General features: G+C 36.7%; 1 protein-coding gene across 5 annotated transcripts in view; it reads left to right on the forward strand.

Annotated features, from left to right (window-relative positions):
• LOC131046890 (protein OPAQUE1) overlaps positions 1–13382 on the forward strand; it is a 274106-nt gene that overhangs the window by 176138 nt on the left and 84586 nt on the right. For all 5 annotated transcript variants that reach the window (XM_057980707.2, XM_059216792.1, XM_057980706.2 and 2 more), the window contains one exon: positions 395–616. In XM_057980707.2, coding sequence (XP_057836690.1) covers positions 395–616 — 222 coding nt within the window. The remainder of the gene's footprint in view (positions 1–394; positions 617–13382) is intronic.

The following is a 13382-nucleotide window of genomic DNA, read 5'->3' on the forward strand; positions in this document are numbered from 1 at the left end:
GATTTATATGCTGAAGCTAATATGATTTTTAAATTTCTTGGACACTGACCAATAGAGTGATGGCATTCTTTTGAACGAAAGGACAGATACTGCATGCTAAATGTTCTTTCCAATGTGTTCTATTCATTCAATGGTTCAGAGTGAACATTTCTTTTCTTTACTCGCAGTTGATTCTGTTTCATATGTAGTAACATTAATTTGTCAGCGACTGTAAGAATATGATTATTTGATTTTCTCAGACTTATCAGCATGTATCACATCTTATTTTAGTTTTTTAAATTTTTTTAAATCATGCATCTGAAAACTCTCCTAGCAGATAACCTCAGGTCCTTGGTATTCGTAGTGTTGATGTTTCTTTGAGATACCTAATGTGACAATGGTGCCATTTCTGCAGGTTGCTGCTGAAGAATCTAAGAGAGTGGAAGTGAAAAAGCTGCTGAATGCATTCCAGGAAATGCAAGAGGAATTAAATAGAGCAAATTTAAAGTTTATACAGGAGAGAGAAAAAGCAAATGTGCTTCAGAGCAAACTTGAAACTGCTACTAGAGAATTATCAAAGCTTGAGACAACCCAGGTCAAATTTCAAGAACTGATAAAAGAGAATGAGAATGCTAAGGTGAGACTTTATATAATTGAGAGAAAAATAAAAGAAAACTTTATGAAAGAAAACACTCATGCAAACTAGGGCACAACTGATAAAAGAAAACACTTATGCAAACTAGGGCATAAGTCTGGAAATGATCTTGCACAGGATTACATCTTAGATTTTTGTCAGTTTTCAGATCAGATTTAGGACGAAAAGCAGAAATTTCTGATTCTTATTTTGCTCAGAATTAATTACAAAATAACCCTTGTAATAGTCCAGAATCTTCAGAAAAGCATATGTTCGATTTTCCTTCAATTTTTATGAGTTATAGACAGGAAAATAGATGGATTTAGGCACAAGAATACCTCAGATTTATTTCTGAATTTTATCAAATCCTAACCATCCCTCAAACGGGTGCTAGGCTCCCAAAAATACCAGCAAACATACTGATTTAGCTGTTCCTTTGCAGCCGTCCCAAAATGGTGCTCAGAAATTGACAATGTACAGCTGTTGATGTTCACCAATCTGAATCTTCAATCCTGATATCTTCCTCTAATTGGCATCCAACCTGATAAATACTTGCAGCCCATAATTTGCAATATGCTAGGGTTTCACAAACCAGAGTTATTCCACTGAAACACACTCTTCTGATTAAACAGAGCCTTTGTGTCTCACCGAAACTACAGATACTCAAGAGTTTGAATTCTCAAGCCAAGTTGCAGCAGCAACAAGCACAAAACTTCATCACATCATGCTCTCAAAATGAGCCTTTAGGCTGTTTTTTAACAGCTTTGAAAAGGATGAATCAATCTCCACCCTTGATAGTCCACCTCTTAATCCAAGGCTCCAAAATAAGAACCTAAAATATGCACCAATAAAAACTGTTGAAGCTGGGCGGGCCTACTTTGGCTTTTGTGACATGTTTTAATTAAGTCACTTAAGTACAAAAAAGAGGTGGCAACTTAAGTCGCTTGGCCAGACATCACTTAAAATTGCCTAAAAAGATGTGCCTAACTTAAAATAACTTAATTTCTCTTAAGTTGCATCAAAATATGTGCACTCAACTCAAAATTAGAAATTAGAACGAGCCAAGGACTCCATATCTTATGCAATGATGCTCTACGTCCTTTTCCACTTGGGTAATCCAAGGAAGGGACAGCCAAACTGCTTCTAAGCGTCTTGATTTGAGTTGGGGACATTACAAAAATTGGGCACAATTCAACAGTTTGCTATACTTACTAATGAATTGTTTGTGGGAACATACTCTAGCATTTGATTTAATATTTGTAGAGAACTTCCTATTCTAGCAGTAATGTTATTCTATAGAATTAATCTTTTGGGTAAAGCGAATCAGATATGTGATGCCCTCTGCATAGATATGATTTTGTTATTTGGTACCCAATTACTATTGGATTAACTCGATACATTGCTAGAGATATTTGGGGCAGTATACAATGGTATTGGTCTATTTAGCAGTACAGTGCATCATATCATTAGTAGTTGGTGTATCCTTGCTTATCCAGTTGTACTGCTTGGATTGTATAGATCAGATTTGTTGTATTCTGTGCATAAATTGTGTTTGTCATATTCTGTGCCTTGATTGTATAATTTAATATTAATGTTTGAACAATGAAATCAATGGTGTCTAGTAAAGCAAGAAATTGACTATGTATGAAAGAATATGTTCCGCCTTGTTCGGATTTCCAGTTTTTTTGAGTGTCTTGATTGGTTCAGCTTCTCAACACATTATAAGGCTTTAATAAGCCTAACATATCCTGGAATTATGTAATTTTTATCCATATGTCCATTCTAGGGGTTTGAACAAGGGCTTTTAGACTTTTTTTTTGGGGATTCTATTGACTGTTGTAAGGAGTAGCCGGGGAGTTGTTTCGAGAGATTTGAGAGGTAATTTGGGCTGATAACAGAGTAGAATCGTGCTCCCATCAAGCCTACATTGCTTGGACCAGTTGTAATTACCATTCAAGTAGCTCTTGAGTGAGATTGTACTTACATTTGTTGAATTTTTCTCCCAGAAGTGGGTTTCTCCCCAGGCTATATCAGTTCCATATTCTTTGTGGTGGATAATTTCTCTATTTACTTGCAACTTCTTGTTACATATATGCTTGCATTTATCAATCTTATTGCTCTCTAGGTTGAAAAAAACACTACATAAAAAAGAAAAAAAAATGCTATTTAAAAAAAGACGAAAAGTTTCCTAATATATCTTTGAATAATTACTGTTGGAGAGTGTATGTGTGCACTCAGAGCTCACTGGAATGGGTTGCACCTTTTATGTTCTCTGGTTCTTGCCTAAGAATGATGCCAATAATTTCCTTATTATGCCGATAAATTTTCTGGTTATTGTCTGGAATGAATCTATGAACTACATTGGCACCATTTACATATACCAGGATATGCCAATATATTATGCTGTTAGAATAACCAGTAGGCACGATGTTGTCAGAAGAGCTAAGATACTGGTTTGTGACTTTGAGACCTCATATTCGGTCTGGTCTGAACACAGTTCCGTGCAGGTGGGAATCATTCGTGGGGCAGTAGAATGGTTATGGATTTGTCCTGGATGAAACCAGGCAAGCCAGATTGAATTTGATAGGATTTTGTAAAACCAAAAAAAAACCCTCACATTTTTTACAAGATTGTAATTTTTATCCTGCTTATGTATTCAAAAATTTGGTCAATAATGTCACTAGTAAATACCGATCAGTTGTGGGTCTTGATTATGTTTCAACATTGTGAGGGTGGTAATCATGCATTGGCTTGGGTCAACCGAGTGGCATTGGTTGAATAGAAAGGCTGTACATCTCACTGCTTGTTTCTTTAATCAATGATGAAGATGTAACCATTGTGGTAAACGTAATGCTTTGTAGCTAGGTTGCCGGTTCGAGTTCGGTTCGGGTTCGGGTTCGAAGAACCCGGTACGGCAAAATTTTGAAAAGGGGTTTGGGTTCATTTTGGTTCGTTAGTACAAAAACATGTAACTTTTTTTTATATATATATATATTTTGATATTTGTGAAGCCTATAAGCATGAATTAAAATATGCATGTCACATAGCATCATATGAACAACAAAACAAACATAAACTTGTAATCATAGCATCATGATCATACCATAATTGATAATAGCATCATATACATCAAGTTTAATATCAAAATGACAAAATATTCAAGTATCATTGTTTCAACTTTCAACAATATAAACTTAAAGTTTAATCATCAAATGGATCATCTAATTCTTCATCCTCCTCCTCCTCCTCCTCCTCCTCATTGACATTGACATTACATGAGCCAATGCCACTTGCACTTGCACTATAAGTTGGCTCAATTTCTGAGTCATAAAGTGTCAATGCAAGAAGCTGAGAAGCAGGAGCATCCAAATCAGTATGCTCTGGCTCTATATCCCACATCTTTGTTTCCCCTTCTGTGTAGTCATGTTGTTTGTGTGAAAGAAGACGTAGGTTGGAATGCACATATACTAAATTCTCCGCTCTTTTTGATAGCAGCCTATTGCGCTTTACTGAGTGGATGAAAGAGTATGTGCTCCAATTCCTTTCTGAAGCAGATGAACTAGCAACCTATGAAGACAAAGTAAACAATTAAAGTTATACAGTAATAAAAATAAAATTACTAGCAACCTATGAAGACAAAGTAAACTATAAATAAACTAAAACTTGTAAATTTAAAATTTTAATTAATTAAACTTACTTGTGATAAAACTTTTATATCGAGGGGTTGTAGGTGTTGGAAGCATGTGCCATGGAAGTACCACCAGCTATGAGCATCTTTCTTGGATCTATGACGAAGTGCATCAACACTTAGACCATTCCCATTTGCGAATTCTATGAACTCATTTGTAACAACATCTCCCAAATCATCATCGGGATATAGTCTAAGAAATGCTGCCTTATACCCATTAGATACTTCCAGATCTCTCCATGGTGGAATCCTTCCTGGTTTATCAAGAAACTGATTGCTATAGTACTTAGGTGTCAAGGCATAGGCAAGAAGGTGCAAAGGAGTGGTCATCTTATTCCACCTCTCTACAATAATTACTTCCAGTTCTTTGAAGAATTTCTCCTGAGGATCATTCTCTTTTTCATTTATAGTGACCTTTATTTTTTCAAGCATTGAATCAATGCCATCATAAATCTCACCTATGCAAGGCCTATCCATGTCTGTGTAGCGAATCATGCTCATGATGGGCTCAGTGATACTTTGGAGATATGTAACAAGATCCCACCATTTCTCATTCAATATTCTATCCCTAATTTTTTCTGCCCTCTCAGTGCTACTTTGCTTCCATACAGTCCAATTGGTGCTGATCACCATATTGCATAGTGCCACTCAAACTTTCACAAGTCGTCTTAAGACGATTTTGTTTGATGCAAAACGGGTCTCAGCAACCTATAACACAAATTAATGCCAAATGATTAAAAAATAAAGCCAAACTTTAAAGAAGAATACACAATATAGCTTACACAATGATATTATTAACATTGAAAATTCAAAAAAATCAGAAAATGTAAAATTAAATTACTATTTCACTTACCTTCAATAGCTCCAAATTCAAATAGGTTCTAAAAATCCCTTGAGACATGTGGTGGTTTGTGATGAACATCTGGATGTCCTCAGCCTCTGCATACACATCTCTGATCCATTTTATTTTTTGCCCAATCCTTTGTAGCATAAGATTGAGTGAATGTACCGCACAAGGTGTCCAAAAGATGTGATCATAGCGTTGCTCAACCAACAAACCAGTAGCTCTACAATTTTTTGCATTGTCCATTATGACTTGGACAACATTGCGGGGTCCCACAAACTCAATGGCAGAGATGAGAATTTCTGCAATAAATTGGCCATGTTTTATTTGGCCCTCACAATTCACAGCTCTCAAAAACATTGCCCCTTTAGGGGACACCGCTATGACATTGATCAAGGGACGGTTTTTAGCATCTTTCCACCCATCTGAAACAATTGTTACACCTGTCTCAACCCATGAATCCCTTATGGGTTTCAATGCATCTTCAACCCTCTTCACCTCTTTGTCCAATAATGTTCCACGTACCTTCTCATAACCGGGGCCCTTATACCCTCTTGGTGCTTCATTAACACCTTTTATCATTTGCTTCCAATATGGGGAGCGAACAACATTGAATGACAACCCATTTGCATAAATGCACCTTACTATATCTTGATCAGCATTGTCTCTACTCTCATTTTGGAATGCGGTTTCTAAAGGCCCCTTTGTTCTTTTACGTGTCAAGGGTGGTTCACTTTGAGGTTCATTTGTGGCAAAGAAGGGGTGGTCTTCTACTACAATACTGGGATTAGAAGGGCCTTGCATTCCCCTTGTTTTCTTTGATGCGGTTTGGTTCAATCTACGGGCTTCCCTCTCTTCTGCCGCCTCATGCTCCCAAATATATTTCATCACTATCTCATCTGGTATAGGTTTACCATTTTTTCCAGGGCATTTTTTGATGCCTCTTCCTTTTATTCCACACAAATGGCCTACCACCCGATAATATGAACTATTACGTTCAATATCACATCCATGGCATTTCCAACGGAATGCCCCACCTCCCGGAAGTTGTTTTATAATGTCCACATATTTCCATAAGGGAGAATTTGGATCATTTCTTTGTTTTGCAATTATTTGTTCATTGCCAATGGAGGAAGATGTAGATGCCATTCTAGTTCCTATGGCAAGAAATAAAATAAACATATTCAAAAACAAAAACTAAATAATGAAAAAAAATTCAAGTTTAATGTTTGACAATTTGTGAAACAAAAAGAGTTGGAAAAAAATGTTTAAAAACCTACCTCTTGCAGCCAATGGAAGCTTGAAAATGTATAGAAACGATGCTGCAACACTTGTTGAAGCTTCTAAAATCAGTCTTCAACTCCTCCTCTTTGATCTTGGAAGCCAAATTTTGTTCAACCTTTCTTCAACTTGCTCTCATAAAAAATTTGTTTGCAACACAAATGAGGTGAAATGTGTCAATAAAATGTTTTAGAAGTGTTTTTTAGGTTATAATTTTCACTTTTTAAAAGGCGGAATTGAAAAAAAATTAAAATTTGCTTTGTTTTTTAACTTTATGGGCCGCCCAGCCGCCCGGGTTCGACTGGGTCCGCCCGGGTTTGATTGTGTTCGACCCCGGGTTCGACTGGGTTCGACCAGGGTCGAACCCACCCTGGGTTTTTCGAACCCTGGTCGAACCCAGGTCGAACCGGATCCGTACCACAGACCCGGTCGAACCCGGACCCATACCAGGGCATCCTAGGGGCGAACCCGGTAACTCAGCTTTGCAGCAACAAAATCCCATTTCAACTTGCAAGGGACTCAATTCTATGAGATTCTAATTCTATTTACTGCCAGGCTTCCGAGAGATTGGGAAGATAATCCATACACTAATACACTACAATAAACGATACAGCAATACACTGCAATAAACCATACTACAAGATTCTCAATTCCAATCACTGGAAGGCTTCCGAGAGGTTGAGAAGATATACCGTACACTAATGAATAAACCAGACAGATACTGTGTTGCTGCCTAATGGAAAAAGTAACAAGTTTCATTCATGATTAATATAATTAACATTACTCATATTAATGTGATTTGTACACTTTTGAGCAGAAATTATCCTTGTATGCAGTAGGTTTTGTTGTATGATATATGGAAACATTAAGATGAAATGCTAATAGTTTAATATAGAAAATGATCAGTATTCCACAGAGATCTCAAGGGGGGGATAAAGGGCCTAAGTTTGGGGACAAGGATATTGTTTTTGAACTTTGAAAGCAAAGTGCAAACCAAGAATAAGTATAATGATTGCAAATGATACTTTGGCATATTAAGTTAAGCTTAAAGTTTTAAACTAATAAACATAAAAAACATTGTAATGTCCCCACTTTCCTAGTTGATCACTCAAGAACAGAGATTTGGCTGCTACCCATCTCCATAGTTGAATTCAGAGGTTAGGTGATGTTTGTACTAGCAAGGGGACTTATACTTAGTCATTTTTGGCCTTGGTTGGCTCATTTCATAAGTACTTTATGTTATTTTATCATATAGTCACTTTATTCTAAAAATAGACATATTTATAAATTGGCTTTATAAAGAGGGAACTATAAAGTCAAATTAAACAAAACATTAAAGTACCCCCTTTGTACTTTTCCCTAGGCGTTGAGTGTTTTAAGAATGGGGCCAAGTCAATGATTAATTAGACCCTCATGTTAGGCGCCTGAGTGGAGGAATATTCCCTTGACATTTTGGAATAAGAAACCCTAATGTGGCATCTAGGTTTGGAGATGGTTAAAAAAGATTTGAGGGCTTTCATTTTGGCATTTATGACTATTATTTTTCAGTTTCCATTTGGAATTGAGCTCTGCAAATGCATACCAGCAGCAGATCAGCCTTGGGAAACGAAAATTTCTCACAGGTGAATGAGTTTGGACGAATCAGACCTGTAGCAGCATTATCAGATGGGAGATAGCGAATTGATCAGGGATTAGAGGCTATTGAAGGCTGCCATATCCATTTCCAGCTCCCATGTGGCTTCCTAGGGCAGGCCGTACCATTTTGGTGACACCTGGGGTGTCAAATAAATAAATCGGTAGCAGTTAGGGTTTGAAATCTAAGTTATTGGTTTGCGTTCGGGGGCGGGTTCATGTGTTCAGGCAAAATTTTTTTTGCCTTTTGGGTTCGTGGGTTGGGTTTGTCCGTATATATATACATATTATATGCAAAAAACTAGAGAAACATCTAAAAAGGCAAAAAAAATTAAATTTTTAATGGTTAAAAGTTAGTTTGATGTGACTTAACCCAACTGGTCGCTTAGGTTCACTTGGGTTCGCGTCTGCGTTCAGACAAGGTTCACCCAAGGGGTCCTAGGTTCGTGACCACAAACCCACAGGGAACCCAAGGCTCCTGAGATGAACCCTAGCCGAACCTAGCACAAACCCAACATGAACCAGGACCAATACGAACACCGTGTTAGGGGCGTCAAACAGGCGAACCCGGTAACTAAGTTTGAAATTGGTTGGAAATTTATTGTTAGAGGCAGCAATCAGAAAATAATTCATTTCTTCAGACTTATTACAGCATAGGTGGATGATATGAGCAAATTAGTGAGGAAACTTGGCTAAGTTTAGTGATCTTGCCTAGGAGCCTAAGGGAATCAGCAGTAGATTTGTTCAGTTTGGCAATAATTGTTTTTGATAATTATAGTAGATGCAAATAAATCTCATCGGAGGTATTGGCACCATTGGGAGATTCCTGTATTGCCTGATTCACCAATTCTACCAATAAAAAACACCTTTCCTGGCTAGTGCTGGACTCCGGGTATGCTATGCACTATTCTGATTGCAACGAATTATTGAAATTTGGTATTGGTGTTTTGCTGTTATAGAAATCAGTATTCAGTATTTTATTTCAATCATTGTTTATTGTATTCAATCTTCCAAATTGCTAAAATTCCTCAAAAAATTTTTTTGCTATAAAAAAAAGTATCAAAACATCAAAACATTCTTCCATTCGCTGGTCAAAGATATATTTCAGACTTAAACATCAGAAGGTAGGCAAAAGTCCAGCTTGGGATCTTTCAAACATGGAAATGAGTGCATAAACAATTAGAATGGTGGGTTTGGGGTCGAGGGGCAATGCCCCTTGTGGGGGTGTTGATTGCAGCTTTGACTATGAATTTGGAAAGATTTGCAACGAGGGATATGTATTATGTAGAGTTTTATGATCATGATTCATCATTGGCCTGTTACTTGGTTAGACTTATAGTTTGATGGGGGTTTGGGGGCAACACAAAAACGAGGTTGAGGGTTGCATCCCTCACGAGAGTTTGAGGGTTAGAGAGAGATGTCTAGATTTGGGGGAGAGAAAAAAGGGTGAGATAGAGAGAGGGGAAGGGAGAGAGATAGATCTAGAGTTCGGGGGAGATAAAAAGAGTGAGATAGAGAGAGCGAGAGAATTCTGATTGGAGCTTGATGTTTACTGAAAATTTATAAATCTTCTAAAACCTAGAATCTGCATTAAACTCCTAGAGATTTGAAAGCACTTTGAAACTTCTTGCCAATATATATATATTAAATATAACTCAAAATATAAGAAAGGAAAACCAGATATTGAGATGTGACTTAAATGTTATATTTCATTTATTTATTCTAATGAAGAGAATGGAACTGATTTAAAGACAAGGATGCCATTTTCCCTAAATTCTCACCATTTTTCGCTTAGGGACCAGGTTTTCGAGTGCAAGCTATTGGAGACTTGTAGGTGTCCTTGGGATGGCTAGGGGACTCCTTGGAGTCTCTGGAATATATATTGGTTTTAATATACTTGTTTTTTGGTTCGAAATATGTTTATATTTATGATTTTTATATGTTTTTGTGTGTACTAACCCAAAATAAACCTAACTCCCCAATTTTTTTGTCTGCTGAATTTGCAAATTGAACCTGCGAACTTGAGCTAGAACTAGTTTGCTTAGGAGAATAGTAATAGTAAACTTAAGGATATGATGTAATGAGCCGCAATAATATTAAGCTTATTTCATGAAGTTATAGACCTTACATAATTACAACAGGCTGGACAATTAGTATTTAATTCGGTTTTCATATACTGGGATGGTTAAAATATGAAAAATTATATATGATATAATATTAGATATAGTTATTTTTTATTATTATATATATGCAAGTAGTATAATAATTAACTGTTTAAATAATTAAGTAATAAAAATATATATAAAAACTATTCTATTTATTATTAAATTTTATTTTTTTAAGTTAGCGAATGGCAGAAATTTTGGCTTGTCTTGGGTTAGGTGAGGCATAAACAAAGGACAAAGGATTTTATCTCTGCCATGAACACATTGCACGAATTTCGAGCAGTCTAAACCTATGTGCTCAGCAACCCATCAAGGGCACAAATCCAGCGAGCACAATGGTCTTGCAAGGCATTGTTATGTCTCCTCCATGTTGACCTATTGGGGGATTTCAAATACTTATACAAGAGGATATTCCAACATTATAATTTAGATATAAATTAAAATATTAGAAAAATAAAAAATAATAAATCGTAATAAAGTTTAAAAATTCGAACTTATCTATGTTTTGGCATTGACCGTTAAATTTTTTTAGTTTGAGGCTGACGTGGGCTTTTAACTCCCCAACGGAAGTATGAAATTTTAGAAATTAATTTTTTAGCGATATACAACCTCTTTGCTCTTAAACAGAGACAAAAATCTCCGTGGAAGGACTTTAAGTGTCGAGGGTGAAACCCTTCACTTGCTATTGTTATTAACCATCAATACTGCACTCCTTCAATGGTCTGATTCTTCTAAATTTTTACATTACAGGTCTGATTGTGCATAGTAGATCTGTCCATGACCATCATTAGGGCAGAAACTGTAATTTTGATGTAACTAGGCTTGTTTAGGAGCAATCATCATGGAATTTAACTATCTGTTAACTTGTCCTACATGGGCAGAGCTATACACAATCTCTAGATTTTGTCAGCAACCAGCAGAGCAAGTTTAGCATGACATTCAGAAGTATTGGGGACCATAGTAGGAGGTCTACCTTTGTGTCACTTGGCTGCATCTGAAGGATCACCATCGAGGGTTAGGGTAAATGAAACCCGTATCAATGTTTAAATAGACGGCTCATGTAGTGGGCTGAAAGCACTCTTTATCATTATCATTACTTTGAAAGAACACTTATAACTGGCAATGCAGAGCCCAGTCTGAAAGTACAATCATCATAGTTAATGGATATGTTGGCCTTAGAGGACATTCATCATGGCTCAACGTTGGGCTTATACTTATAATTAATGGGTTCCACTACTATTGTTCACTACAAAGATTAGCATTGTATAATTGAATTGATATGGTTCACAATGGAACCAAGGCTTATGAACTCGATCTGAATACTCATTATGTATGATAGTCAATGCTAGCTGGAGAATAAATTTCAGAATATAACAAAATTAAATACATGAACACAAAATTATGCTATTAGTAGCTGCCATTGGAAAATCCACAATAATCAAATCATTATTTATTTCATTGTTCCACAGCCGTTGGGGACAGGGAGACGGGGGAACAGGATCCGGGGATGGGGGGAGAAAGGGAAAAAGTTTTGGGGAGAAAGGGGACTTGGGCCTGGAGGGAGGAAATGCATTTCTGTGGAACACTGAAATTTTATTTTATAGACAATCTTTACGAGGCGCTGTCAATTAAATCATTAAAGGATTATGTTGTGCACCTGGGAGCTTTTTGGACAAATTTTGCATAAAAGTGTTAGTTCTAAGTCTTGTGGAGTATTCCAAGAATCTTTTGACCATTTCTATTCCTTAGCCATTTTGCCCTCTCTCGCACATCCAATCTCTGTACTTCTCGTTGTCTAATGCATTCAAAAGCTCCTTTTGTTTGCTCTTTAAAGAGACTTACTAGAGTTGCCCATAGAATATTTATCACCTTGGGAAACAAGGATTTGACAACAGTTCAGTTGGTGGACAAATGACTCTTTTTTGGCTTGAAAAAGGACTCAATAATTTTTTTGTATGGGTCCTGCAGAATTGATGGAAGTCTTTCAAAAGTCAGCTGGACAAACAAGAACTTGATGGTACTCTAGTTATTGATGAATATGACAGATCCCTGATGGATCCCCTTGCTGATCTGCTGTAATTTTTAAAATAATAAATTATATTTTCCTGTGATTTTGCTGATGGTCTTACATAACAGAGAGAAGTTGCAGAATGTTTTGTTTCTTTTTGTATTTTTTTGAATATATAAGCAAGTAATGAATAAAGAACAACAAATAAGGAAGGAAGCTGAAACAAGTAAGAACATTCAATTAAATCAGAATCGATACAAATCGTACCAGGCAGATTTCTGATTTATAATATCCAGATTATTCCCTATGCACTGGGGATGTGCTTACATCCAATAATGGCGCCAACTGAAGGGTAGATGATGAACACAAACGAAGAACACTAGTTATGGCTGAATGAAAGTCTTCACCACTGGCTGAGTGAAAGTCTTCACCACTTCCAGCGTAAAGTGTACCTGCTGTAATGGTGGCATCAAGATGAAACAATCACTCCCCAACTGGGAAATTCAACCACCCTGCTGAAACCCTCACCAAGTAATCTGAACCTCCACAAGGAGTAGCGCTTACACTCTGACCAATAATGCCACTGCCAAAAGAGTCCACTAGCAATCAATAGCTGAGGGCTACGTCCCTGCCAGTACCAATCATGGGGTTTGCGTCCCAGATTGAAGAATTGCTCTACCAAAGCAATATCGCACCAAACAAGTTTTCAATATGTAAAAGATAATGAGAAATTAGGTTTCCTTCTCCTTATATCTCTTTCCTTCCAAATCGAACCCTAAAGATATATGAAAAGTGCGCTTTAATATAAAGTCATATTTCCCAATATTGGGCACCCAAGTATAGAAAAAACACCACTTTTTCAATATAAAATAACTCCAAGCGCCAAAAGGACCTTGGCAAGTGAAAATCATTTAGAAAAGTTCAAGACCTTTCCAATGAGCTATAACACATGGGCATACGAATCTAGATGAAGTCAAAAACCCCTTATTACTCCGAAATGGCTATAGACATAGCCTTATTTAAAATATTAAAACGCTAACTTAGGAAATATTTAAATATATTAAAAATATAACCCAAATAGCTACAGAAAGCTCTAAACACACCAAAAGCCTGAAATTGAACCTGTCACCTGTCTGCGACTGATGTCGGAA

This window comes from Cryptomeria japonica, chromosome 2 (genome assembly GCF_030272615.1).
Source record: "Cryptomeria japonica chromosome 2, Sugi_1.0, whole genome shotgun sequence".
NCBI classification, from domain to species: domain Eukaryota; kingdom Viridiplantae; phylum Streptophyta; class Pinopsida; order Cupressales; family Cupressaceae; genus Cryptomeria; species Cryptomeria japonica.